Consider the following 26,328-nt stretch of genomic DNA (forward strand, 5'->3'; position numbering starts at 1 on the left):
CTCTCCAGACACTTCTGCAACAACAGATGCTGTGGAGATACCTGCTGCAGATGTCATTTATTTTGGAAGCAGCACAGTATTTGCAAATGCAAACAGTGAGAGTGTTTCCCTTCTTTATGCCACATGCGACCCAACTGATATATCAAGTTTCCCAGAATATGACACATTAATTCCTGTGGATACTTTAGAGGATAGTGGCATTGTAACTTTCCACACAGGTAGCATCTCAGAGATGGATAGGTCCAGTCTTGATGACACCTTGCCTCTCTCACCCTTGCCCTCTTCCTTGGATATGTCAGAGGAACAAGCCACTCAAAGGGAAAGGGTGAAGAAAATGATTGTTCTTCATCGTGGACAGATTCTCAGAGAAATTATTCAAGTGTTTTCTGAGGAAGGTATGCAGGATGACATTGACTTTAAAGTTATTCTTCCTGATGGAAAGCTTGAAAAGGCTGTGGATGATGGGGGTGTTTTGAGGGATGTACTGTCAGAATTTTGGAATGACTTTTATGAGCAGTGCACTATGGGAAATGACTTCAAAGTGCCATACCTGCGTCATGATTTTGGTAAACAAGAATGGGAAAGTGTAGGCCTAATAATCACATTTAGCTGGCTAAAAGAGGAGTACCTGCCTGTGAAACTTGCACCCGTACTTCTGGAGCAAGTTGTTTTGGGCTTTGTGGAGAGTGATCTTGTGGACTGTTTTTTCAAGTATGTCTCAGAGTCTGAGCGAGTGATCTTTAAATCTTGTCGTTCAGATTTTGAATGTGTTGACCAAGAAGAATTGATGGAAATCATGGATATTCACAACTGCCGGAGGCTTCCAACAGCAGATAACATTGAGCAAATTTTGAGGGAGCTTGCTCACCAAAAACGTATCCAAGAGCCCGCTTTCGTGATTGAACAGTGGAGTAACACACTCGCACCTATTAGATCAGAGCTGAAAGGGATTGCAGCAGCCTATGAGGAGCTACAACCAACATCTCGAAAGATCATGAGATCAATTTCTTACCCCAGTACCCAGAATACCCAGGAGAAACAAATTGTAAAGTATGTAAGCACGTATCTCAGAGAGTCAGACACCAAGCACCTCTCCTCTTTCCTCAGATTTTGCACTGGATCAGACTTGTTCACAGGAAAGAGCATCACTGTCAGCTTCACAAAAGTTGAAGGACTTCAGAGAAGACCTGTTGCGCACACTTGTGGCTGTTACTTGGAGTTGCCAATCACTTATGAGAGCTACCCAGATTTTCGACATGAAATGCACAAAGTCTTAGAAAGCAACGTGTGGGTAATGGACATTGTCTAAGACACAGATTTCAGCCAAGAGGAAGTGGACAGCCATCAGAGTTCATGTTAAGGCTTTGTAGGTTTTCCATAGTTTGGACCTAAGAAATGAGTACTAGAGATACCTTGTTAAACCATTGTTTTTGCCAGTGTTATTTGTTGAGCACTGCTTTCAGTTTAAGAATATGTTCTTATAAGACTTTACTGTTGCAAGTTAGAATCATTTGCAGTCAATATTGTTACGTTCTTGCTCCTCCACCTCACTCTCTCTCCTCTTGAGCAGGTGTGTCCCTGACGGGAGGGCAGAGCCACCAGCCGCGCACCTGACCACCATCAACAATCACCGGGCTATTTAAACGCGACTGGAGCTGGAGGAAACCGTCGGAGTATTTTGTAATTCGGTCTAGTTTTCAAGTTTCCTCATATGCTATTTCATCAGGTGTTGTGGTGGCCTTCCCCCCTTGTCGGACTACTGGCGTTCCGCCGTCAACTACATAGGTGTTTCTATGTCACTTTTAGTTGGACTTTACACACGTGTTCAGATCGCGGTATTTGAGTTGCCACTTAGCCCAGTTTATGTTATTCCCTTTTCACGCGTTGTGTGCTACCTTTGTTTAGTAAAACACTTATATTAAGTTCGCACTCGTCTGTGTCTGGTCTGTGGTGGTCCACTGTCGAGTTCTTGGTGTTACATCGTAACAAATATAAAACTAATGTTTTGTATGGTGATTGTTTACAACTTTGAATAAAAAATACAATTCATACACGTGGGGATTTTGCATTTTTAGTCACTGTATGGACAACAAAGTAATTTGTGTGTACATATATCGTGTATTTTGTGATAAAGAACTGAAAATAATGACTAATTTTTTTCTAAACTTATTTCATCATCTAACTTCTACAATTTCAGCCAGTATGTACATTTCAATTTGTCTTGTCTTGAATTAAAAAGGACACAAACAAAAACATAGTTTTTGAGATATGAAATGTGATACAGGCCCAAGAAAGTTAATGATCTAGATCTAGTTCATGGTGTATCAGCTGTCTGAGTTCGATATACAGGTTAACTGTTTCAAACACATCATTTGGAAATTTCAGATTATGCTCTGACATCAGGTCCACACAGACATGAAACACATCTTCATGACATGGGAAGTCCTTGAACATACACTCTTCAAGGCAGACTTGAACTTTCTCCAGATCCACATGGTGCAAATAATCTCTGCCTCCATACAGATGAGGGACTGCATGCAGTATGGAGGGACGTCCATGAGGAGATCGTGAGTTGTGGACTTGATGAACTCTGTGGTTATTCCAGGTCAAAACAACCTCATTAAGTTCATCCTAGAAGGCAAATAATAATCAGTCAGCGTGCACAAAAATATTGGGCATTGGTGATTATTGCTTGAGTAGTCCTGATCCAGGGTTTGTTTAATTTGTAAGACTTTTCTTCTTGTCGTGCTACAGACAATGGGCTTTTAATGTACATCATTATGTCATGCCATTTATTACACAGGGCAATTCTTAAAGATCCCTTCTAGACCATTCTAAAAATGCTGTACTTTGAACAATAAAGTGTGCCAGAAAAAAAAAAAAAACATCTCCTTCTCCCTCATTAAGATTCCAGACACCACAACTATGCAAATATTTATCATTTAACACATTTAACTGCTGGACACAAGTTGTCTCCTACTTCACTGTAAAGTTCATTCTCAGTGTATGTGCACCAGAGGCTTCAAATTCCTACATCTCAAATGTGTAAGTTGAATTGTGTTAGCTTCCAAACAATTTGTTCATAAATCATGCTCATAGGACCACCCTTAAACATCTGATTTTCAGTGAACACAGAGAAACTTTGTAATTTCAGCTGATGATTGTGAAAGCTGTCTTCCAGTGTTAAACTGTGTACATCATTCTGCACAGTGAAGCTCAAAGATACAGCTGAAGAAACATGGAGAAAAACATATTTTTGAGTGGAGAGGGACTTTAAATGATGCTTATTTGATACAGAGCTAATAGAGAGCACACAGCTATTCAGAACACATCAAACCACATATTGTTTTAACCAACCAGACACAATCATATATGCATCATTCATTCTCTGCACAGCATAGCAAATGACTTGTAACACATGGTCAATTGTGTCTGTTAAAATTATTAGACCCTTTATCTGAAAATGTATCAATTACCGGTATTGTTTGAAGAAAGAGAAACTGGATCAAGGACTTATCCAAGAAGTTGTCTGGGAAGTAGCCATCTTCTCTCAGTTTGTCAAATAGGTCCATCCAAAACTGGACACACTCACTTCGCAAGATCAGCCACCATCGTTCGATGCTTTGGTTTCCAGTGCTTGGACCAAAGGTTACACTGTCTGTTTCAGGGTGGTTCTCAGAAAAAATGCAAAAAACGCTGCATTTCAGCCATATGGCCATTTTCTGTTCCTAAATCAAGTCTGAGTCTTGCAGGGCACCCACCAGCAGTGATCACAGCATCCATAAAATAGCCAGCGATCATCTTTGGGTCATTGTTTGTTTTGTAAGCTTCAAGCCATATCATCTTTCTGGAAAATCCATCAATACATCCACTGATTGCAATCCCAAATGGCTTAAGCTTGTCGTAGCCATCAATGTGCCAGGCATAATTTGGACCACAGCTGTGGTAAACACGCTTTCGCAGTCTGTTTCTTGACCTCAGATCAACACCTTCACCGTCCAATAACTGTAGCAAGATTCGAACAGTTTCTCTGTCAGTCACAATTCCATGTAACCAATATTTTTGGTGCATCCTTTGGTATCCATGACACTGACCAAATGTTTCCAGTTGCTGTTTAATGAATGTTGCCACCACAGCCACATCAGTTTTATTCTTTCGATGCCAGAGCTTCTTCTAGTGTAAAATCCTTTCAAGAGTACGTTTGCTTAGTACAATCCCATGTGAATCAGCAAGCAAATAATGGATTTCATCTGTTGTAAAGCCACGTTTAAAGTAGTACTCAATGTACTCACAATCCATTTCTGTGTCAAACTGAAAAGGAGAGCTCACACCAAAGAGCTGCTACTTTGACTGTTGTGTGGAAGTATCTCATTATTTTGACTTTTTATCTCATTATTTTGACTTTTTTTCTCATTATTTTGACTTTATATCTCATTATTTTGACTTTTTTTCTCGTTATTTTGACTTTTTATCTCATTATTTTGACTTTTTAATCTCATTATTTCGACTTTTTTTTTTTTTTTTTTTTTACCAGCGGATTTTTTTTTTTCCCACTGGCGGGAATGGGCTTCCATAAATATGAAATTGGAAGTATCAAAATAGAAAATCAATTATTCATCTGAGAAGTGAGAATACAGTCTTTGGTCGAATCACGGACTCTTCCGTGGCCCAGTACTTTAACCACCATACCAATCAGCCATTTGTTGCCTGACAAATAAAATTCAAATTGAAAACGAATAGGACTGTTTCCCATTCGGAATGACAGATAACATTCCAACTGACAACGAATGGGACTGTATGCCATTGGGAATGAATGTTGAATTGGTTAAAAAATATGGAATGATGGAAAAAAAATATCTGCAATGTGTGAATTATTGGAATGTTGAGAGTGACATCACACTCACAAGGCAGTGAAGCAACTGTGTGATTTGGCTCGTTTTTTGCGGTTGCGTCGCGTTGACAGACGCACTTCCTTATAAACACAGTTCTTTCTGTGTTGACACGGTTCCTGACACGGTCACGTGACTGCTTTAAAGCGGTACAGGCACCGACAAAGCTCGTTCTTTGATTCGGCACATGAGACGGTGCGTCGGTGTCGTGGGACCCACCAAAATTTTGTCTCATTTTTGTTCCGTTTCATTTTGCCTTAGTTTTTGATTAAAGTATCCTTGTTTGAGCACATCCCTCTCAGTACCTGCATTTTTGGTTTCAACCTTCCTTCCACACCTACACTCACCATACCGAGACGTGACACACTCTTTCACTTTTGTTCTCGAATGTGTTCTTTTCTGTTCACATTCTATGAGAGAGTTGTTGAAAGGAATCATTTTAATTCACAAACCTTCTAATGACTTCAGTCAGAAATGGCTTCTTAGCTTTGGATCAGCTGTGCTTATTGCAATCAAGTGTGTTAAGTACAAGCATCTTTGGTAACTGTTGATTTGATAGTGTAACTAATGTTCTGTAATGTATTAAAGAATTCTCTAAGAAAATAGAATGGCCTGTATCAAAGATTGTTCAGTAAATGTTTCGTTCTAAATAAAGTTTTGACCCCCACCCCCAAAATAGCTGTAAAAACAACACAGTAACAATATACAGTACTGTATCTTTATTTCTGTGTTTGAGAATGCTGAGTGTGCAGATCAGTGTATGTGGCACATGGCAATATCTCCACTACCCTGCTGCTGCAGCTGCTGAGTCCAAGACAAATTTGCCCAAGAGGAACAATAAAAGTATATTGTATCGTATTGTATCATGTCGTATTCCAACACGCACACACACACATACACGCATGCATACACACACTTAACACAAGTTTGATGTCAACAATCTCACCAAACAATCAACAACAATCAAATCATGTACAGTACTACTTATTAGAATCTAATCCTGTCATCAAACATAAATATATGTATCTATGTACAATCCTAAATGCAACCTGCTTACCTTCTTGCTTTGACAAAATGTTTTAGATGTATTCTGGCCATTCAACTTCCAAAAATAAATTAGTGAAGACTTGGTATTACAGTTCCGTGCTAAAGTATGTGCATTCTTCTCAGATTCTTTCTTCTTTGCATATTTTACTCACTTTAATGTTGAATATAGTAAACAAGTGTAACTATCAGGCAAAGATCATGAAAGCAAACTTCCCAAAATAGTTTTATTTTCAAGTCATTTGGAATTTAACTTGCTGGTGTGTTTTCTCCTGTTGCAGAACCCAAGTGCACTTCAGCTAGAGGTCATAAATTGATGGCAGAATATTCTCCCAAAGTATTTGCAGGTAAGGAGCAGAATTTATGGCTTCATCATTTATAGTAAGTAAGGACGTGCAGGACAAAAGCAGCTCCAGCTCAACATACTACTACCAAAAGATTCTCACAAAAGTCTTGGGAATTATCCAAATGTTTTGTTTTTGATTATGCCTGTAGTTGTGGGAAAGCTGTAGTCACATCACAGTCTTCTGAGCAAATTTTATTATCCTTTCTCACATTCTGCATTTTCTAGAGATTCCCCTCCTGCTTTATCAGCTTGGAGGTGAATGCTATAGAGATAACAAGAGTTGATTGGTCTTTGTTCTGACCAACAGTTCTACATAGTTGTCCTTTCTCTTTACTTCTTTATCAAGTTACACAAAAAAGGACCACATACAAACTCTAGAAACGGACAACACTGACATTCAATCCTGTAAGTCAATACTGGGTTACTGAGACCACAAATATGGAGACATTATTTTAGTCCGGTTGTGCTATCAGTTTTTCTTTTCCATCTTTGCCTTGTATACCACAAATTAAATCCCATTTGCATAATAATAATCATAATCATCATAATGCAAAACATTAGTTGCTGGGACAAACAGGTCAATATTGGTAGTGCAGAAGGTACAGACATGAGCTATACAATAACACTTAGTTGTAATTGCAGTTCAAGTAAAGGTCATTCAAAGTTTGAAGATGTGGGTTTTGGGAAATGATTATCGAGAAAGTATATACTGTATTAAAATGTTTAAAATTGCCCTTTGTCAGGTTCACCAAATAGACATTTATAATAATTAGGCAATAAAGAGAGAAAAGGCACTCAGTTTCATAATTTTCTCGAGTGGGATCGAGAGGGAGAAGGAGTGTAGCGTTTATTTGTTCACTGCACATTCGTTCTCCAACGCTACTTCTAACACCCCCCATTTTATATGATACAGAGGCATCTGATTACATGTAAAATTGGCAGACAGTTTACTTGTTTATGTGTTAATATTAGCAAGAATCCTTTATCAATCTTCACATTCTCTGGTAGTGGATGTGAGCTCAGAGGTCCTGACGTCACCTCCCAGGGGCTCTGCTGTCGATGTCCCCTTATCAGCTGTTCGCACTCTGCAGTCGAGTCGTCCTCTTGTAGCCACACCTAAGCTGAAAACACTCATTTATGCTGAAAATATGTACTATCATGGCAAATGTATAATAACTACTCAAAATTATTCCTACACTCTTATTGATAGTTTTATTTTGGTCCTTTTTGGCTCTTGAGATGATGCAGAAGAGTGCCACACACTGACGATGTACAGTGCCACATAAGGGATAAAGTTTAATACAATTTCAGCTACTTGCTCCTTTTAACACATGATTTTTCTTCCATAAAACACCAAAGAAAAAGCTAAATATCACCTTGATAACTAACCCAGTTCAAACTAAGGTCTACCCCAATGAACGAAGAACAAATGAGATGGATCTGTTCAACAAAATTCAACATTGTCAGGGTTATCTTTAAAAGAAGATTAAGACAAGCCCAGCTGCTAAGCAGCAAAATAGTAACTCAGACCAACCAAGATGGACTTTTCTTTGCCAGCATAGGGAAGGCTTGGCTTACATTCTCATGCTCGCCAACACCATTCGAAGCCCAACTATCCCCGCCTGCTTTTTATTTATTCTGCAAAGCATTGTACATTACAAGACAACAAAAAGAGCCAGCCAGGCACCGCCAACAGCTGGGCCAAGGTCCCAGTTCACACTTTCCTGCGTCAACAGCTTTATCTAAGGATTGCAACTAGGACTGCATAGATGGATAGCAATGCACACTATTCTAGACAAGAAAAACACATAATGATAACAACCTAATATATGATTCCCTTCACAATTCCTCCCTGTTTATCATTATTAAACAGAACATCAAATGATGTCAAAAGCTATTGCTTGAGTGGGAGGAAAATAACCCTAAAACCCTGTGGGAAAATGGTAGAAACCCGTCCCAAGCAAGAGGAAATTACAAAGATAAAAGCAAAGGCTAAAGCCGTTTTTGCATCCATGATTGTCTATTTTGGATGGTTACCGATGGTTAAGTGAAGTAGCTTGTAATTGTGAGGCTGTGTACATAAAAGGCGCATCCATAAAATAAGTCATTGTGTATACTTTATGATTTAAATAATTGAGCAACTGGGTGTGTTTGTTCACAGTCACCGGAAATAGAGCACCAATTATGGCAAATGTGAACCTGCTGTATTTGCTTCGTCAATCAATTTGTCTTTGTCAGCAATGCTCCTAGGCATGCCAATCGCATCAAAATAAACTGAATTTTGTCTGGTGATTGGTGCTGGCGGTTTTTCAGTGTTGCGTTTGGACTTAAAGGCGGAGTTCTCAACAGTGAAATAAATGTAACGTTTATCACTGTTCCCGTGATGTCCGTCAGGAGCTGGAGGTTGCCCATGTTGCTGGTGGACAACGGCTGTCTGTGAGAGGTAGGCGTTGTAGGTCGTCTGGACACAAAGGCACCGCCCAGCACCAAGCAGAATGCTGCTCTTAGGAGTGCTGGCGGACAGGCCATTCTCCCGAAAAGGGTGTGTTTACCACAAAAACCATCTCTCCCACTGTGGTCTGTCGTTGGTGATCCTCACTTCGAGGGACTGCCGTTGCTAGGCCCGTCAACAGGGGGTCGAAGGAGATTGCACCCGTCACGTCTTTCAAAATTCACCGCAGTTGGTGTCACCGCGATCTCCGGGAATAGGCCATCCCAGCTTTCACCAACAAGGTCGTCTCAGCACCTTAAAAAACACCCGGTCTCCGATCTGGACCTGGGTATTCTGTGGGATAGAACACACTGGCCAGTCATTGTGCTTATGCACCTCCCTTATGCCGAACAGTCTTTTTATGTGAACTGGAATAGGACATCCACTAGGTGGCTGGTCAGGGGTTAAGTCTGGTAGTCTGTATGATCCTCCATACACAATTTCAAATGGTGTTAACGTTTTTCCTTCAGCGGAACAATTCTCATTCCTGTGGCCACAATAGGAATGCGATCTGGTCACTGTCACTTTATCTCGTTTACTGTTATTATGAGTGTGGCCTTGACTGTCCCATTTGTTCTTTCAACAAGCCCTTCTGAAATTCAACAGTTCAACTTTTGATACAACTATGTTTTTTTTTTTTTTTTTTTTACAAAATGTAATCCATTGTCACTTCTAATTACGCTTGGAATGACAAATGTCTGTATGATTTGATCACACAATGTTTTGACAACTGGTCTTGCATCACTATACGCTGTTGGGAATAATTCAACCCACTTAAAGAATGCATCTAATATGACAAAGCAATATTGCTTTCCTAATGCCTTATTTCATTCAATGTAATCCCTGAAGGTAAGGACAGAATCTTTATTTGCTGAATGGTATTTGCGGGGGCGAACGCAGATGAGGACGAGCCACAGTGGCAGGGCTCTCTGGGTCGGAGAAGAGGGGACGCGGCAGACGGGCGAATCAGAGAGGAGGCGCATAGGACGGGACCTCGAGCAGGAGGCTTATTTCAGCAGGACTGGTCGGAAGTATTGCTGGAAGGCTCTGCTGGACGCATGGAGACAATCTGGCAGATTGTGAAGGGAAAAGGCCGGGCTTTATACTGGGTGGTGGATCAGTGGCAGCTGATGCTGTTCAGGGCTGATTGGCAGGAGGGGTGAGCCAGTGAGATGTGTTGCCAGGAGGGACGAGCCGGTGTGATGTGTTGGGCAATGAGTGGCTGGGCCGATGACTTTGTGACAGATCGCTTTGTGACAGATAGCTTTGTGACAATATCATATGAAATGGAAACAAATATCACAACATTTACAAAAATATTTAATATAGCGTGAACCCATATGCAACTGATCATACATATTCCCTCCAATTGACACATGGCAAAGCTTATGTGTCAACTTTGCTGCTCATTCAAATCAAAACTTTAGTAACAATGGTTTACCATCTGCCAATCTACTTATTTCTCCAACATCGTGTTGTGCGCCTTTATTCAGCCAATATTGTTGTTCCAATTTGGGAGCAGAATTCTGCCTTGATTACAAAATTATCACATCCTGCGTCCGTGATGTCTTGTCCTGCTTGCAGATTAGGAGGCAGAGCCACAGGCCTCACACCTACAGCCCATGGTCATTAGTGGACTATTTAGGTGTGGCCGAAGCATAAGGACGTTGTCAGATTATTGCCTTGTGTACACCCAATTACTATACCTGTTCCAAGTCCCTCGCTTCCTGCTCTGTTTTACAGCATACAGCATTTTAGTTGCTGCTTTTCCTGCTATTGTTCCACAATCTGCCTTTGTACATTTTTTGTACTTTGAGTGTTATGGCAACGTCCTCTGGCTTGTTCCACCCTTGATCACGGTCAGTTACAGTACATGTGCTTTTTTAATGTCTCTTTGTTTTGCACTTTGAATCCCAATTTTCTTCCTGAGTTGTATTTTTGTCTTGAGCCGTTACTTTATGCATCGCATGCATCTTTTGTTAATAAACCTTTTTATATCTTTAAAGTGGTCTTTAGTTTATTCTGGGGTTCCCATCCTGTCCGTTCCAGTCACATTCGTCACAAAAATGGTCTGTGTGTCTTGTTCATCATGTGGTATGTCGATGCAGATGTCTTGTGCTATGGCAACTGTGGGCACACCTATGGCTGCTTCTTTGGCTCTTTTGTTTGCCTAAGTGGTTTCCTGCTGTAATTGGGTTAATTCTTTTCCTATTGTGGTTTTGAAGCCACGGTTAGCCCAAAGTTGACAAAACACGCGCCATACTGGCTGGCTGTCCATATTGTAACATCTTTGCTTTCAAATATTTCACATGCTTCGATCAGCACAGACAATTCAGCTGCCTGCACCGAACATGTCAATTTTAATGTTCCTTGTAACAAAATTTTCATGTGGTGACTACATATCCCAACCTGTTGCAGCCGCCTTCCCCTTTGCTAGCTGAATCCATCAACAAAAACAATTTCTCCAGTCAAGAGAGGGGTGTCAGTCAGGTCAAGTCTTGGTTTTGTAGAAATTTGGACATGGGTTCCATAGTCGTGTGGGGTGCCGACTACATGTGTGGGCAAATATTTTGCTGGGTTTAGGGCTCCACATCTAACACTTACAATGTGTTCCTGTGATAAAAGTAACGCAGTGCAATATAAATGTCATGCAGGTGATAAGTGTCATTTTTTGTTTCCAACAACAAAACAAATACATAGGGAACCCTCAATGTGAGGGGGTGAAACAACACAACCTCCACTGCAGCCTCCACTGCCAATGCTGCGGTCAGCACCACCTGGACACATTCAGTGGTTACCCCAGCAATAGCATCTAACTGCTACAAATAAAATGCAACTAGCCTCAGTTTCCCACCATGCTTCTGCAACATGACTGATGTCATGAATCCTTGTTTAGATGTCACTGTTTGCTCAAATGGTTTGCTGTAATCAGGTAGTGCCAATATGGATGAATTAATTAATTCCAATTTCACACTTTGAAATGCATCGTCAGCTTTTTCATAAATGATATCCCTAGTCAATTCAAAATAATTTGGAATCCAAATCCTACAAAAATTACACAGCCCCAAAAATGACATCATTTGTCTTTTGGTCTGTGGTTTTCGGGCCTTTGCAACGGCCTAATTTTTTCATCCTTATCTCATTAGTTATGCCAACCTTCTGTTTGTTTTCACTTGCACAAAATCTTTCTTGCTACAACTCCAACATTCTTATGCATTCAATTTTGTCTTTCAACTCTCTCTTGCAACCTTTTTTTCTCTACCACAATTCCTGTTTCCAACACAATGCTCTTCCTCTTCTCCATCACACCAGAATGTCTGTTTTCTTCCCCACATTGTTACCTTTTTTCTACTACTCCACTCTTAGCTAAATAGGTAACTTATCTAACCTCTGAGTGTTGGGGTTCACTCACGTTTACTTTTATTTGTAGTATAATTCCATTTAACCTTGCATTTTATCAACTGTTGTCAATATGTTCAGCCTGTTTATCCATCATCTACCATAATGCTATTTGTTTTTTAAAAACTCTCGCAAACTATGCTGTATTAAACCTTGACATATCAATTAGTTCATCTAACTTTTGCACAGTTGAATCTATTTTACTGTAACATATGATACTATCATGCTAATCTGTCCAAACAAGTATTACACAATAAAGCACCACTCCTCTACATATCTATTTATATTTATATTTCGTAAGGTGCCAGGCTTTCCTCCACTTTTTATGTACTTGTCCTTTGAGCACGGCCTGTAAACAAAAATAATTCTGCCCTTTCAGCCTCCTTCACCTTAACATGCAGGATTTGCTACTTGGATCATTAGATACATCTCCCTCTCACTTATCTATGCAAATTTTATACAGGTGTGGTTGGCAGAGAAGGGCCACATTCCTGTTTCCAGAAAGTGGAGGATAAATTACAAAATAAGTCGCAGCTGCGGTAAAAAGGGAGTCAGAGGCCTCTGATTGCCACCCCTGCTCTCCGGGCCCCTGCTTTGTCCCATTATCTGCAATCATCCCAAGCAGCTATTATTTGGTGTCTACTTGGCTGTTTTATTTTTCTACAGGTCATTTAATGGCTGCTGCTTTTTCCTTATCTAACTTTTTCTCTTTTATTGATTTTACTATTTGAAGTTTTTCTTCGGCTTCTTTCTAACAAATTCCGTGGTCTCCATCAATTTCACAATTTTGAATATTTTCTACTTAGAAGAACAACAACAAAATCAACTATAGCGATAACCACAATAATAACTGGCAATAACAATAACAACACATGCAGCAAAGTGTGTGAAAATTTCAACAGAGTTAGCTTCACAGGCTTGCACTCACAATCACTTCTCATTTTCATACCACAGTCTCCCAAGCTGACAATCATACCACAACTGTCATTAAGCTATTAAAACACATTATTTACAATTAATTCAACATTTTCTGGCTATCCACCCCTTTTATAGCTTCACATATAACACAACAACCTTGTGTATTCTGTTTATGTTTCAACCACTAATTAATTATTGCCAGTTAGGTCTGATGGACCATGCGTTTAAGGTCTGATGGACTGTGAGTTCAAGGTCTGATGGACTGGGCGTTTAAGGTCCGATGGACCAGGCGTTTAAGGTCCGATGGACCAGGCGTTTAAGGTCCGATGGACCGTTCAGACTGATCAGACCGAACCCCTGTCAGACTCGCCCGACTGACCTTTTGTTCCTGCAATATCTCCACTGGTCGAGTCACTCTGGTTCGCTGGATGGTGTTTGCATTCCTCTGGTGAGTGGTGTCCAATTTCTGGCCTCGTGGAAAGGAGGGCTTCCAGAATCAACAGATTTCAACAGTGCACCGATTGGTTCAGTCATCATTGATCATCCACGGAAGAGAAGGCTTTTTAACCACCCGGCTCGAAGGTCCAAGTTATGTTAGGGTTATCTTTAAAAGAAGTTTAAGACAAACCCAGCTGCTAAGCAGCAAAATAGTAACTCAGAGTAACCAAGATTGACTTTTCTTTGCCGTCAAAGGGAAGGCTTGGCTTACATTTTTATGCTCGCCAACACCATTCAAAGCCCAACTGTCTCCGCCTGCTTTTATTTTTCATTCAGCAAAGCATTGCACATTACAAGACATAACAAAAAGAGCCAGCTGTACACCACCAACAGCTGGGCCAAGGTCCCAGTTCACGCTTTCCTGCATTAACAGCTTTATATAAGGACTGGGGCAAGATGAACTAGGACTGCATTGATGGATAGCAATGCACATAAACTAGACAATAAATAAACACATCATGATAACAACCTAATATATGATTCCTTTAAACAATTATAAGTTTACTTTTAGCCAGGCCTTGAATCATTTGTCAGTGGCATCTTCGGGCATTTCAGAAAAAATGTACGCTTGTAAATTTTTATTACTCGTTATTGTTACAAACCCCATTAAACTGTGAAAGGATCACTGTGCTATGAGTAAAATCAATATCTGCAGAATGATATTGTGAGGTTCAATCAACAAGTCCTCATTTCTCTCCTCCGCTCTCAAGCTATTCTTTTTGTGCAGCTCTCCCTCTGGTGGCCAATAATACCTCAGTTCAAGGCCTGACATTCAGGCCTTTGATGGCGCTGGACATCCAAAAATGTTGTGTGTCAGGCCTGACGTCATTCCATCCAAAGAAACTGATGACTGTGTGGTGGAGAAGCTTACAGTGGGTGAGTTAGATGATTCTGTCTGCTTAACTAGGTAGTGTATCACATTGAATGGAATGAAAAACATTAATGAAAGTAGGCGGGGAGTAAGGTGCATAAAGGCATAGGGCTGTATGAGACAAGAGTACTTTTTAGTTTCATCAGCACATCTTATTCATGATTTGTTTGAAGAGATATTGACGATTATCTCTTTTTGACAGAAATTAATCAACAATAAAATGCCTGCTGTCTTTGACTTATGATTATTGCAATAATGTGAGTTGAAATGAAAACTACAGAAGCACAGCATGCCTCATTTGGTCTCAGAAGTGAAAGGTGAACACTTCTTAATATCACAGCTTCATATGTTCTAAACAGCTTTAAACTCAATAATCCAACACATGCAACTAAGTTGCCATCTTTAATGTGTTTGTTTTTTTTTTTTTTACTTAAAAGATGAACTTTCTCATTTAAAATAAACATTCTAATCTATGTTGGTCATTGATGATTATATATTTTTTCGTTTAAGTCGAAAGCAAATTTACTGCAGGGACATATATTTAAATGTTTCAAAATAATGAATTACATTTTTTAGATTGCGTATGAAATTATGCAAGTGTTTATTTTTAATGCTTCAAATTCTATTTCCAGGTGAAGCACACCATTTCAGACTAGGTTGATACTGGGTCAAATTGATACTGGTAAATTCATGTTATTTTAATCTTTGAAAAAAATGCATGCAAAGTTTTGTAAACACACACAAACACCTTTTTTTGGATGTGTATTTGTGTATTATACATGTTATTTTACAGTTGTCTACTTCATTCTTTTAAGTTACAACAATATTTTGTATTCATTCGTGCTTTATCCAAAATGTTCCAACAATGAAATTGGTCAACTTTAACTTCAGTAACAGAAATGTAATGTTGAAATGTAAACGTAAACTACAGTACAATAGAAAGTATGCATTTTTGTACTTTATCATAAAGAGGTTTCCACTAAACAACTAATCCTCAAATGAAAATAACCATTCCAGTTAGTTATTTTGCTCCATATGACCAATAAAATCCTTTCATTTGAAATGAGGGGCTCGCCATGAACAATGAACAAATCAGTCTTTGAAAAACAATAAAAGCATCATCTTAAACATTTGTGGTTTTTACACTTGTAAATGAAGAGCAGATGCCGCTCCCTCAAAGAATCACATTATTCTATTATCCTAGAATGATAGTGGCGATTGTCATGATTATCAGGGATGATGAAAAATAGGTTCATGCCAATATCCTTGTTTTTATTTATTTTCACAAACTCGAAATTGTAATATCAAATACATTAATATTGAATGTTTTTTGTTTTTTTAAAGTAACTTAATCACACTCATAGGAACGGTTAATAGAAAATGCTGAATGAAACATCTCTTTGGTATGTATCAAGTCGAGTTAATGGTATTCATAGCTGAATATGCCACATCCACATACACGCACACACACACACACACACAATTTCTGTCCTCAGCAACGGCAGTTACTTAGAGACTGATTGCAAAGAGGGTGTGTTTCCATGGCAACCTGAGTGGCTGAGTCATCTTCACCGCAGTGCCTGCAGTACACATGAGCATGGTGTATTCATTTACTTTCATTCATTCATTCATTCATTCATTCATTCTTTATTCTTAATACAGTTTGAATGATAATTCAAATTCCAAATGTTGCATGCCAATGACCATTAGTGAGTCTGATACAGAGAACGGTCCTCATCTTGTGGGACAACATCTCATTGGATCCAATGCTTTTAGAGCTGTAATGTTGTCTATCATGCCATAAGATGCAGACGGAAAACTAAACGAGCCTTTTTTATGGATTTAGCAAAGAGGTCTGACCCAGAACATTTAGTGTCTGATGTGCACATCAAAGGTTAAGTTGGAGGGTCAATGCACATTCAACCAAGGTCACATTGCCATCCTAATGCAACATAAAATTCATTCAGCACACACATAATGCAGCTATCATACACAGCAGAAGGATTTAATTTTTCGCCTTCTAGTTTAACTCTGTAAAAACAGAAATATTGGTTATTGGTCATGCAAGACACAATGGCTGTTAAACTTTTATGCAGTATTTTGACCCTTTCTGGGCTCATTTTCTTCCATCTTTCTCACAGTATTTCAGCCAAGAGATGGTTAACTAAGTAGGCATGCCATGTTGAACTTTTACATGTTGTCACCATCTGAGTGAAATTTAAGTATCCAAGTGTCTTCTTACAACGTCTTCCTTTTAATTGGACAAAATACCAAACAAGGGTTAAGTCTGCGATTTGATAAAAAGGACTCAGAAAGAATCTTGGGAGTTGTATTTGACTCAAATCTCTCACTTCAAATGCATATTGAGAACACGGGTAAAACTAGAACTGTATTCACTCCATTTTTTGCAATATTGACAACAGTGTATTGTTTTTGATTTCCATGTATTTGATTAAAAGTCTGTAGCGAATTGTTATAAAAATGCTGTAGAAAGACTCAACTCAATTATAGACGTTTGATCATTTTAGATCTATGAAGGCCAAATTACTTTTGACTCCTGAGGAAAAAAAAAAAAGTATTTTTTTATTTTCAAGAATCAGTAACGTTATGAGGGTATGTATTCTCTTCCTGTGATTCTAAGCCATTTTATAGTATAGTGGTCTCTTTTGAACTAATATGAAGATAACTCAAAAATATTAAAAGATTGGTAAACATAAAATATTAAGATATATCATTCTGTCACCAATCATTTTCCCTCACTTCTCTTATCACCTTACCATATTCCATTTATTCAGTGTAATCACCACAAGGTGCAATCACTTCCCCACCCAGCATATAAACCTGCCTCTAGTTGTCCCCGCCAGGTCATCATCATGCTGAGCTTTCTTGAGCACACAACTTCCTGTTCTGCCTGCTCAGATCCTGATCTTGTCTGTTCCTCACTTCCCGTATGCCTCCTGCCGCTTTCTGCCTGCTCGAGTCCCGACCTTGCCTGTCCCCACTACTCGAACACCTGTTGCTCTATTCTGCCATCCCAGATCCTGGCCTTGCCTATTTCTAATTACCTGTACGCTTGCTGCCTTGTTATACTGTCCGGATTACTACCTTTCCTGTCTTTGACTACCTGTACGCCTGCCACTTTGCCCTTTGACCCAGTTCCCCTGCAATAAATAAACTCTCACCTATCTCTGTGTGCTCTTGGGTCCACCCGATTGTTTTACCTTCTTTGGGATCATAGTAAGCACTCTTCTCAATAGGAAGTTACTTAATTTTGTATGAAGTTAAAGTGATTGACAGGCAATGATGGGAAGTAACAAAGTACAAATGTTTCATTACTGTACTTAAGTAACTTTGTATTTTTAGAAGTATTTTTTTCTGACTTTTTACTCTTACTCCCCACATTTAAAACACAAATATTGTACTTTTTACTTGCTAAATTTAAAAAAATGCTTCGTTACTTTTTAATTTTTTTTTAATAATTCACTGTAAAAGCCCTTGTTACTTTTCTTTAATATCTTTGCACAAACTACGTAACCCGTGTATGACCAATCAGCCTGGCTGCCGCTAAATTAAAGAGAAAAAAGCAGAGACGTCCCACAACTGTCAGCACCACATAACGTGGAGAGCAGAGAAGATAGCAGTAGGTAGCCTATGCTAGAAGCTAGCGTCAAATATAACACGGACAAATAAGCCGAATAAGCATAGGCCCAAGAGGCTAACAGCCACTCATCTTCACCCATGGTGGCCATACTTTAAGGATTTTTTCGCGTTCATTGGGGAAGCCAAAACATCTTGGGGTGTTTGTCTTCAGAATTCGAATATCAGAAAGCATGATGAGACGTAAGTTAACTAAATGCCGCCAGCATTATAACATTGGTTATTCCCTAGCTAGCTTGGATAGCTAGCTACACCAATAAAGATAATGCTAATGTTGTTAGCTAACTTTTTTTTTTTTTTTTTTTTTTGGACAACGGTCTTTATTCTCATTGCTTTTTTTTTTCTTCTTCTACCAAGGTAATAAGCGCCATTTAGCAGGGGTAGCCCAAACCAAGCAAAATTGTTGCCATTTTTCAGCAAAATTTGATTGCTTTTATCTGTGCCTGGATGCCTTTAACTTGCAGATATCGCCATAGAAATCAGAGTTGATTTCTCAGGTTCAACTGAACAGAAATGTCGGTTCCCTAAATTTAAGATTAAATGTGATATGCATATTGGACATCATTGAAGTTGCTGCAGACAACGTCCACACATCCCAAAGGTAGGAATATGAAAATCGACAATCATTTTGATTATATTTTATTGTATTATTATCATTTTATATATCAGTTTATTACTTATTATTACTTATTATTACACTGTTGTGCATATAATGAGAGTGGAGTTTGAAAGGAATTGAGTACTTCAACTTGATTCATTTGCAGTTTTAATATATATATATTTTTTTTTTATGTCCGTAGCATATACGTATGTGTATTTGGTTACTTGATTTGCACAGCACAGCTGGGTGTAAAAGTGGTTAGCACATCCGCCTCTTGTTTCAAAGTCGTGAGTTCAAATCCAGCTCGCTCCGACCTGTGCAGATTTTGCATGTTATCCCCAAGCCCGCATGGGTTCTCTCTGTGCCCCCCAGCTTCCTCTCACATTCCAAAAATAGAAAGAAAAGGTACACTTTGCTTTGAATCTGGAAAAAATCGGTATCGTTACTTGACTCGAAACCGGTTAATTTGAAAGGATTTGCATTTAATTAACTCGGACATGCATTTAATATATTAATAATTATTATATACTTCAGATCCAGACACAATTCATTGTTTTTCATTTAGAATTATGTCATTATTTTTTATCCTTGAAAAGTATGAAGAAGAAAAAAACGTGAAAATGTGTAAGTTAGTAGAGGATCTCAACCAAAACTTCTACACCCTCCCCCTTTTTTACTTTCTATTTGTATTTATTTTATAATTATAATGAAATAGTTTATTATTATTATTTTAAAGAGGCTTTTTGCATCTTTTGATCACTTATTCTTTTATGTACACATTTAGGCTTGTCTGATACGGTTGTGAATAACCGCGGAACCCGAGCTAATTTAGGACCCCAGCCAACCACATTAGGAAGTGGATAATGAATTAGCTGCAAGATGGCGCCGCGTGCACATTGCGAGGCCCAGCGTCTGATCAGTTTTTGCAAGTTTGCGGTATTATACTGACTCGTTTCAGGTTTGTTCGTACAGAACAGCATTACTCTCTTATCTTACACACGACAAGAGCTTTTTGAGATCAGATTGCAAAGTTGCAACTCTTATCGATGATCTACAGCTCATCCCAGAGGTCCAGAAAACAACCGATGCGATGCGGGCAACTCGGCCGATCGGAAGTGCTCGCAGGTGGTGTCGTGACCGTAAACAAAGGCGAGGAACATGTGAAGGGATCAGAGCTAAGCTGAAGCGAACACCTCACAGGCTTTCTTTACCCAGCATCTTCCTGGCCAATGTGCGGTCGCTGGTGAACAAAATGGATGAGCTTCGACTTTGGCTAACTAACGACAGGAGACTGACAAACTGCAATATAATTATTTTTACGGAGACTTAGCTACACAATGGTGTACCTGACAATGCTATTGGGCTAGCCGGTCGGTACACGCCACGGGCGTCTAGAACAGCGGACGATTCCGGGAAGAGCAGAGGTGGAGGTTTGTGCATTTATCTTAACAAAGCTTGGTGCACAGACGCAGTCATTATTAAACGGAACTGCTCTTCTAACCTCAAGTTTATCATGGTTAAGTGTAGACCGTTCTATTTCCCTGGGGAGTTCACTGCTACAATCATAACAGTTGCTCATATTCCCTGGGATGCTGGCACTAAACCTGCCATGTCTGAACTGCATGCAGCTATTAGCAAACAGCAAACACCTCACCCAAAAGCTGCATTTATTGTGGCGGGTGACTTTAATCACTCAAACCTCAACTCAGTATTTCCAAAATTTAATCAGCATGTCTTCTGCAGCACCAGAGGAGATAAAACTTTGGACCATGTATATACAAACATTGCTGGAGCCTACATGGCAACAACACTCCCCCAACTGGGACAGTCTGACCACCTTCTTTTCTCACCCCTAAGTGCACACCACTCATTAACCGTGTGAAGCCATCAGTGAAAACCATCAAAGTGTGGCCAGAGGGTATGGAGTCTGCACTCCAGAACAGGTTTACGGACATGGACTTGAGCAGGTTTGCCTCTCAGGCTACCAGTGGCTTGCACACAGACATTGACTCCTACACCCACTCAGTTCTAGAGAATATCAACAGCACAATTGAAAGGATTACTACGGAGAATCAGATCACCACGTACAGAAGCCATGGACTAACAGGTTAGTGTGTCTCCTGCTGAAGGCATTCAGATCGCGTGACCCACAGGCCTACAGCTTGTCCAGAGTCAATCTAAAGAGGGGCATCAAAAAGGCTAAGCACGAACAAAAGCTGAAGGTGGAGGAGCACCTTGCTTATTCTGACCCCCGACGCATGTGCCAGGGCATCCAGGCCATCACGGCTTATAAAACAAGCAACTCCTTGCCGACTGTGATTACTGTATCCTTCCTTCATGAGCTATATGACTTCTGTGCTCGTTTTGACAAAGACAACTTGGAAAAGGCTGCAAAAATAGAATTCACTGTTGACCAACAAACTATCACACACACTCCCACAGATGTTGAAAATGCACTGAGCAGAATCAACCCATGCAAGGCGGCTTGGATGGCATTCTTAGATGTGTGCTCAGAGCGTGTGCTGTGCAACTCGCTGGTGTCTTCACTGACGTCTTCAACCTGTCCCTGGCCCAGGCAGTTGTACCAGCATGCTTCAAAATCACCTCCATAGTACCAGTACCGGAACACTCCTCTCCGTCATACCTAAATGACTACCGCACCGACACCCATTGTCTTGAAGTACTTTGAGCTGGTCCTATCACATCTAAAAAGCTCCACACTGGAACCACCTTAATTTTCCTACCGAAGCAATAGAAGCACGGAGGATGCTGTATCAACAACACTACGGTGCTCTCCCACTTAGATAATAAGAACTAATATGCATGGATGCTGTTTGAAGATTTCAGTTCAGCATTCAACACTGTTGTCCCCTCTAAATTAATCACCAAACTTGGGTTACTCGGAATTATTACTCCCCTCTGTAACTGGATTATGGACTTTCTGACCAACAGACCCCACCATGTCATGTCTGGCCTCAACCTGTCCGCCACAATCACACTGAACACCCCCACTGTCTGCCATTGAGGAAGCAATGCCTACACAGGGCTCGCAGCATCCTAAAGGACCCCTCACATCCCAATAGACTCTTCCAACTCCTCCCCCTCCAGGAAGCTCTGTTTAGATACTAAACTTCATTTTGTTACCCTTATTTATACGTGTAATGACAAAGTTGAATCTAATCTAATAATCAATTGATAGTTTATTCACTGAAAGCGCATGCCAGGCGTGGAAATAAAAACAGCCCGAAAAGGTGAAGTCTCAAATCAAAGTCACAAACTACAAACCTGTATACTGCTTATAGCAAACGTATTTTCTATTATACTGACAGCAAACTGATAGAACACCTGTATACTGATCAAAGCGCATTATATATTCTAATAGCTCTACTGTATATTTGTTTATACTTTATCTGTTACAAATTCAAACCATTCTGTCTATATTGTATAAACTGTACATATTGCACCTGCTGCCCCTTGCACTTCTGTTAAGATACTAAACTTCATTTTGTTACCCTTATTTATACGTGTAATGACAAAGTTGAATCTAATCTAATAATCAATTGATAGTTTATTCACTGAAAGCGCATGCCAGGCGTGGAAATAAAAACAGCCCGAAAAGGTGAAGTCTCATATCAAAGTCACAAACTACAAACCCAAAGTGTCTCAACGAAGAAGAACGCGGGATGAGAAAACAAAAGGAAACTTGGAGTGTGGCGAAGCAATAACACAGCTCTCCTGCGCCGGCCGGTTATAAAGCTTTCGTGGTGGACTGTGGTTAATCTAAAAGGCATCCTTTATGACAAGGGGACTGTGAACTCAGCCTAAACAAAAAGCACAACTAAAAAGCAGAAAACACAACAGGCACAACTTAAAAGCAGAAAACTCAACAGATACATTTCTGGGATTCCATTGTCCTATGCCAACATGTTTTGTACAGGTGTATTAGGGCTGCACAATTGATTAAATTTTAATAGTGATCACGATATTGGCTCTCACGATTATTTAGGATGATAATCGGCGATATTAACATTTAACAAGCTGGCAACGTAGTACTACTGTACGGTATATGTCAAATCAAGCACTTTTAGTCATCCTTCCACCATGGGGCAAACACAGGAGACTTCTTAAGCTTCGGGCAGAAAACATGGCGGAGGAGTTCTCCGGTGAATACGTAAACAACTTCTGGCGAGCGCGCACACAGAGGTGAGCAGTCTGGGGAAAAGAAAACGCTTGGAAGAATTTTGACCGTTTGAATTTTACAGTGTCATTTGTATGCTGTGGAGTTCATTTACCTGTATGGTAGAATATCGGCCGACTGCGAGGAAAGTCGCACGTTGCAAGTGCTGCAAAATGCGTGTCGGTGAGATTCTGCGTGTCTTCTTTCACATCAAGAGTAGGACACAATGGCAAGGCTGAATTTGGTTTTGCTGGTCTGCTACGGAGATACCGTATCAGGTTTCTATCCCAATTTAAGAGCCTTGAGATGACAAAGTTCCCCATGTGTTTGCATGCTAAAATCCTCTGGTTTTCTCAGCCCCTAATATACTGCACTAGATGTCAAATGAAACACATTTTGAAAAATCCTATCCCTCCATACTCACTTTGAGTGTTTCTAGTACTTTTAGCAGCCTCTCATCAGCACCACTATTAGAGTGATTGGCAAAAATTTGAATAAATTGGATTTGAAATGACATTTTGACTGTTAGGTCCATACTCTGCTTGATTCTGGTACTTTTGTACTGTTTTTTTATTTTTTCTTGCAAAAAAACAAAAAAACAAAAAACTTTGAGGCTGTTGTAGGTGTTGTTCCAGGTCAGTTTTAGTATGTGCTTGGTTAGCTGTGTCACCCTGTGTGTAAAGTTTTTGCCATAATTATTATTTACTTTATTTTAGTTTTAGAAAAAAAAAAAACTAGAATTGTGATTGTTGAATCGCGAAGTAAAATCCTTTTTACTTTTTATTGTAGTTTAAAATACATTTCAAAGCCTGTACTTTTACTTTTACTGGAGTAGATTTTTTTGTTCAGCACATTTACTTTTAATCAAGACATTTTTTCCATAGGGTAGCTTTACTTTTACTCAAGCAAACAATCTGTGTACATTGCCCATCACTGTTGACAGGTGATTTTAAGTGGCATGTTTGGGTCAAATAAATATGATATGAGGCAGACTGGGTTTTTAGAATCATGAAATCAAATAGTCTAAAAAAATAGAAGATTCTTCTTACTAACTTATAGTACATTTAACTTTAATATCAACATATTAATATTTTTAAAGAATTTTTGTCACAAATATCCGCGAGCGATTAAGAACCAGATGCGCAAGGTGAGAACAATCAGTCAGTTTATTCACAAAGGGTGCACGTCAAACGTGGAACAAAAAGGAATCAAAAAGGACAAAGTACAACAGAAATCACAAAGTGTAAAATAAAGCAAGACAAACGTATCTGTCCACAGGAGAGTAACCGAAACAAAGTACAACAGAAAATGGTGAAAGAGCAAAAAATTCTGAATAGAAAAGTACTGTCATGTTCCAATTTTATTTTGTGTTAACCTTGTGGCACTCTCAAGCAGAGCTTCTCTTGCACAACGAGGGGGCGGCGTCACCGGCCCAGCACACCTGTTCCCTATCCTCATCAAGGGCTTTATAAGACTGGTGGCTCGCGGGTTATTCCTTCGCCACACTCCAGTGATCTCTCCGGTAGAGGTAAGAATTAAGCCCAAGCCAGTCAGGCCTAAAATGTCATTCATTACGTTCGGGTTGGGTCGGGTCAGGCCGGGCTTCTATCTCGCTGACTTTTTTTTTTTTTTTTTTTTTAATGTATACTGAAATGATGTGTGGAATGTGGATACCAAACTAAGGAATACTTGTAAAATAAATAATTTGGATAAATCAGAGAAGGTGATTCTATTTAAAGCCTAGTGGACTGCAGCATTTCTCCACGTAATTAAGCAAGTGCTCACCAATGATTTTCGCCATCAACTCTTAAAATAATCCATCAATGATGGAAAATTGTCTTAATGTAACCTCTGCAGACACAGAAATATAAAAGATGTAAATGTTTATGCAGACTTGTTAAATTTAGATTTTGTTACAAAAGGCTTTAATATGTTATCATAAATCACCTCCTCCTCCCGAGTCCTCACAAATAAAATATGAAATTTGGGGTTTGCTTTGGGCTTGGGTCTGCAAATCAAGTTAATTGGTCGGGCTGGGGCGGGTCGGGCTGGATTTTTTTTTAAGGCCCAATCTTACCTCTACTCTCCTGTGCTCCCACTCCGCGACCTCCCTCCTTGTGATAATTTTGGTTTGCACTTTGATTCCTTTGCATTTTGTACATTTTTATAATATCTTTTATTGTTACTTTGTCCTAGTCGCTCTTCTGCAGCCTCCGCTCCCTCGTTGCCTCCCGTCCTGTTTGGACTGAACTACAGACGTTGTCGTCGCTCCCTCATTTGATACTTAGTGAGTTTGGTTTGTACTTTTCTGTTTTCTGGACACCTATTCTCCACGCTAGACGTGCACCTTTTGTTATAATAAACATTCTTGAACACTACTACTCGTGTCTGACTGGGGACCTCATTCCATCCGGTTTCGGGGTTATTTGCGACAGAATAACCCAGCCAACATGGACCCCGCTGACTCCAATCGTGTTAAAACGGTCCTGATGAGCCAGGGACAAATGGTGGATCAGCACCAACAAGGCCTCAGCATGCTCAAGGGGGCTTTGGCTGCCTTAACACAGAATGTGCAGGGCCTCGCAGCCTGCATTCCGGAGGCAGTCAACTCTGGGCACAGGGGTCAAGATGCTGCTGGGGTATCCACTATTCCACTATGCGCTAGCGAGCCGGGCACGTGCGCCCAGTTCATTCACCAGTGTTCCCTCGTCTTCGACCAGCAGCCCTTGACCTACCGCCACGACAGATCAAAGGTGGCCTTCATCGTGAGTAAACTCATGATGCCCTGTCACACCTCACGCGACCCCACATAGTGTTGGGAAAGAGTTCATGGTTCAAGAAAATTACATGTATGTGCTTGTATTACTCACGTTGTCCTTAATCCGGTTCCCAACTTTAATGGTCGAGTAAGTCAATCCCCGGCAATTCCCTGTGTTGGTTTTGTTTTTTTGAACCAGATGTTGTTGATTCATTGTTCATTTTGTGCACCCGTTAAAAAAAAAAAAAAAAAAAAAAAAACTTGCACGTCTGAATTTGAAGGAAAATCTTATTTTTCACAAAAAGGTTTGGTGAATATGCATATGAAACTGGTAGGGTTCAGTACCTCCAACAAAAGTTAAGAACTGGGTTACTATATGAACAAAAGAAGCGCAAGTGTTTTCAGGAAAATTTGATACCTATTTTATATTAGAAATACTAGCTTTTTCCATTTTTTAACCTTACCATTTAAGTGCTTCTCAATTATATATTAAAAAGCCCCCCCCCCTCAAAGAGAACTTTTCACGCCCGCCCACTTGCCTTGCCAACCATAAATAGGATTATTATCTGTAAAAATTTTATAGTATACTGAATACTGTATCATTTTTCACATTGACTAAAGGAAAAAGAAATCTAAACTTTGAAGACCTTAACTACATATTTTTTACAGCATTTACTGT

The 26,328-nt window shown here is 39.7% G+C and overlaps 2 protein-coding genes across 12 annotated transcripts in view; both read left to right on the forward strand.

The window, feature by feature from the left end:
• Positions 1 to 2,053, forward strand: LOC148410148 (uncharacterized). Its single transcript, XM_088437698.1, has 2 exons — positions 1 to 1,366; positions 1,571 to 2,053. The coding sequence occupies exon 1, from the start codon at positions 233 to 235 to the stop codon at positions 1,307 to 1,309; it is 1,077 nt and encodes a 358-aa protein (XP_088293824.1). The 5' UTR covers positions 1 to 232; the 3' UTR covers positions 1,310 to 1,366; positions 1,571 to 2,053.
• Positions 2,054 to 18,034: 15,981 nt separating this feature from the next.
• fbxl16 (F-box and leucine-rich repeat protein 16) overlaps positions 18,035 to 26,328 on the forward strand; it is a 65,632-nt gene continuing 57,338 nt past the window's right edge. The window contains exons 1-5 of one of the 11 annotated variants that reach the window (XM_088437688.1): positions 20,040 to 22,917; positions 22,977 to 23,074; positions 24,170 to 24,202; positions 24,287 to 24,419; positions 25,088 to 25,178. The gene's annotated coding sequence lies outside the window, so the exon portion shown is untranslated. Of the gene's footprint in view, positions 18,715 to 20,039; positions 22,918 to 22,976; positions 23,170 to 24,169; positions 24,203 to 24,283; positions 24,420 to 25,087; positions 25,179 to 26,328 lie in introns of those variants that run through there. The other 10 variants (XM_088437687.1, XM_088437683.1, XM_088437685.1 and 7 more) reach the window with 10 other exon arrangements.

This window comes from Hippichthys cyanospilos, chromosome 16, assembly GCF_059441005.1.
Source record: "Hippichthys cyanospilos isolate Australia breed blue-spotted pipefish chromosome 16, RoL_Hcya_1.0, whole genome shotgun sequence".
NCBI classification, from domain to species: Eukaryota; Metazoa; Chordata; class Actinopteri; order Syngnathiformes; family Syngnathidae; genus Hippichthys; species Hippichthys cyanospilos.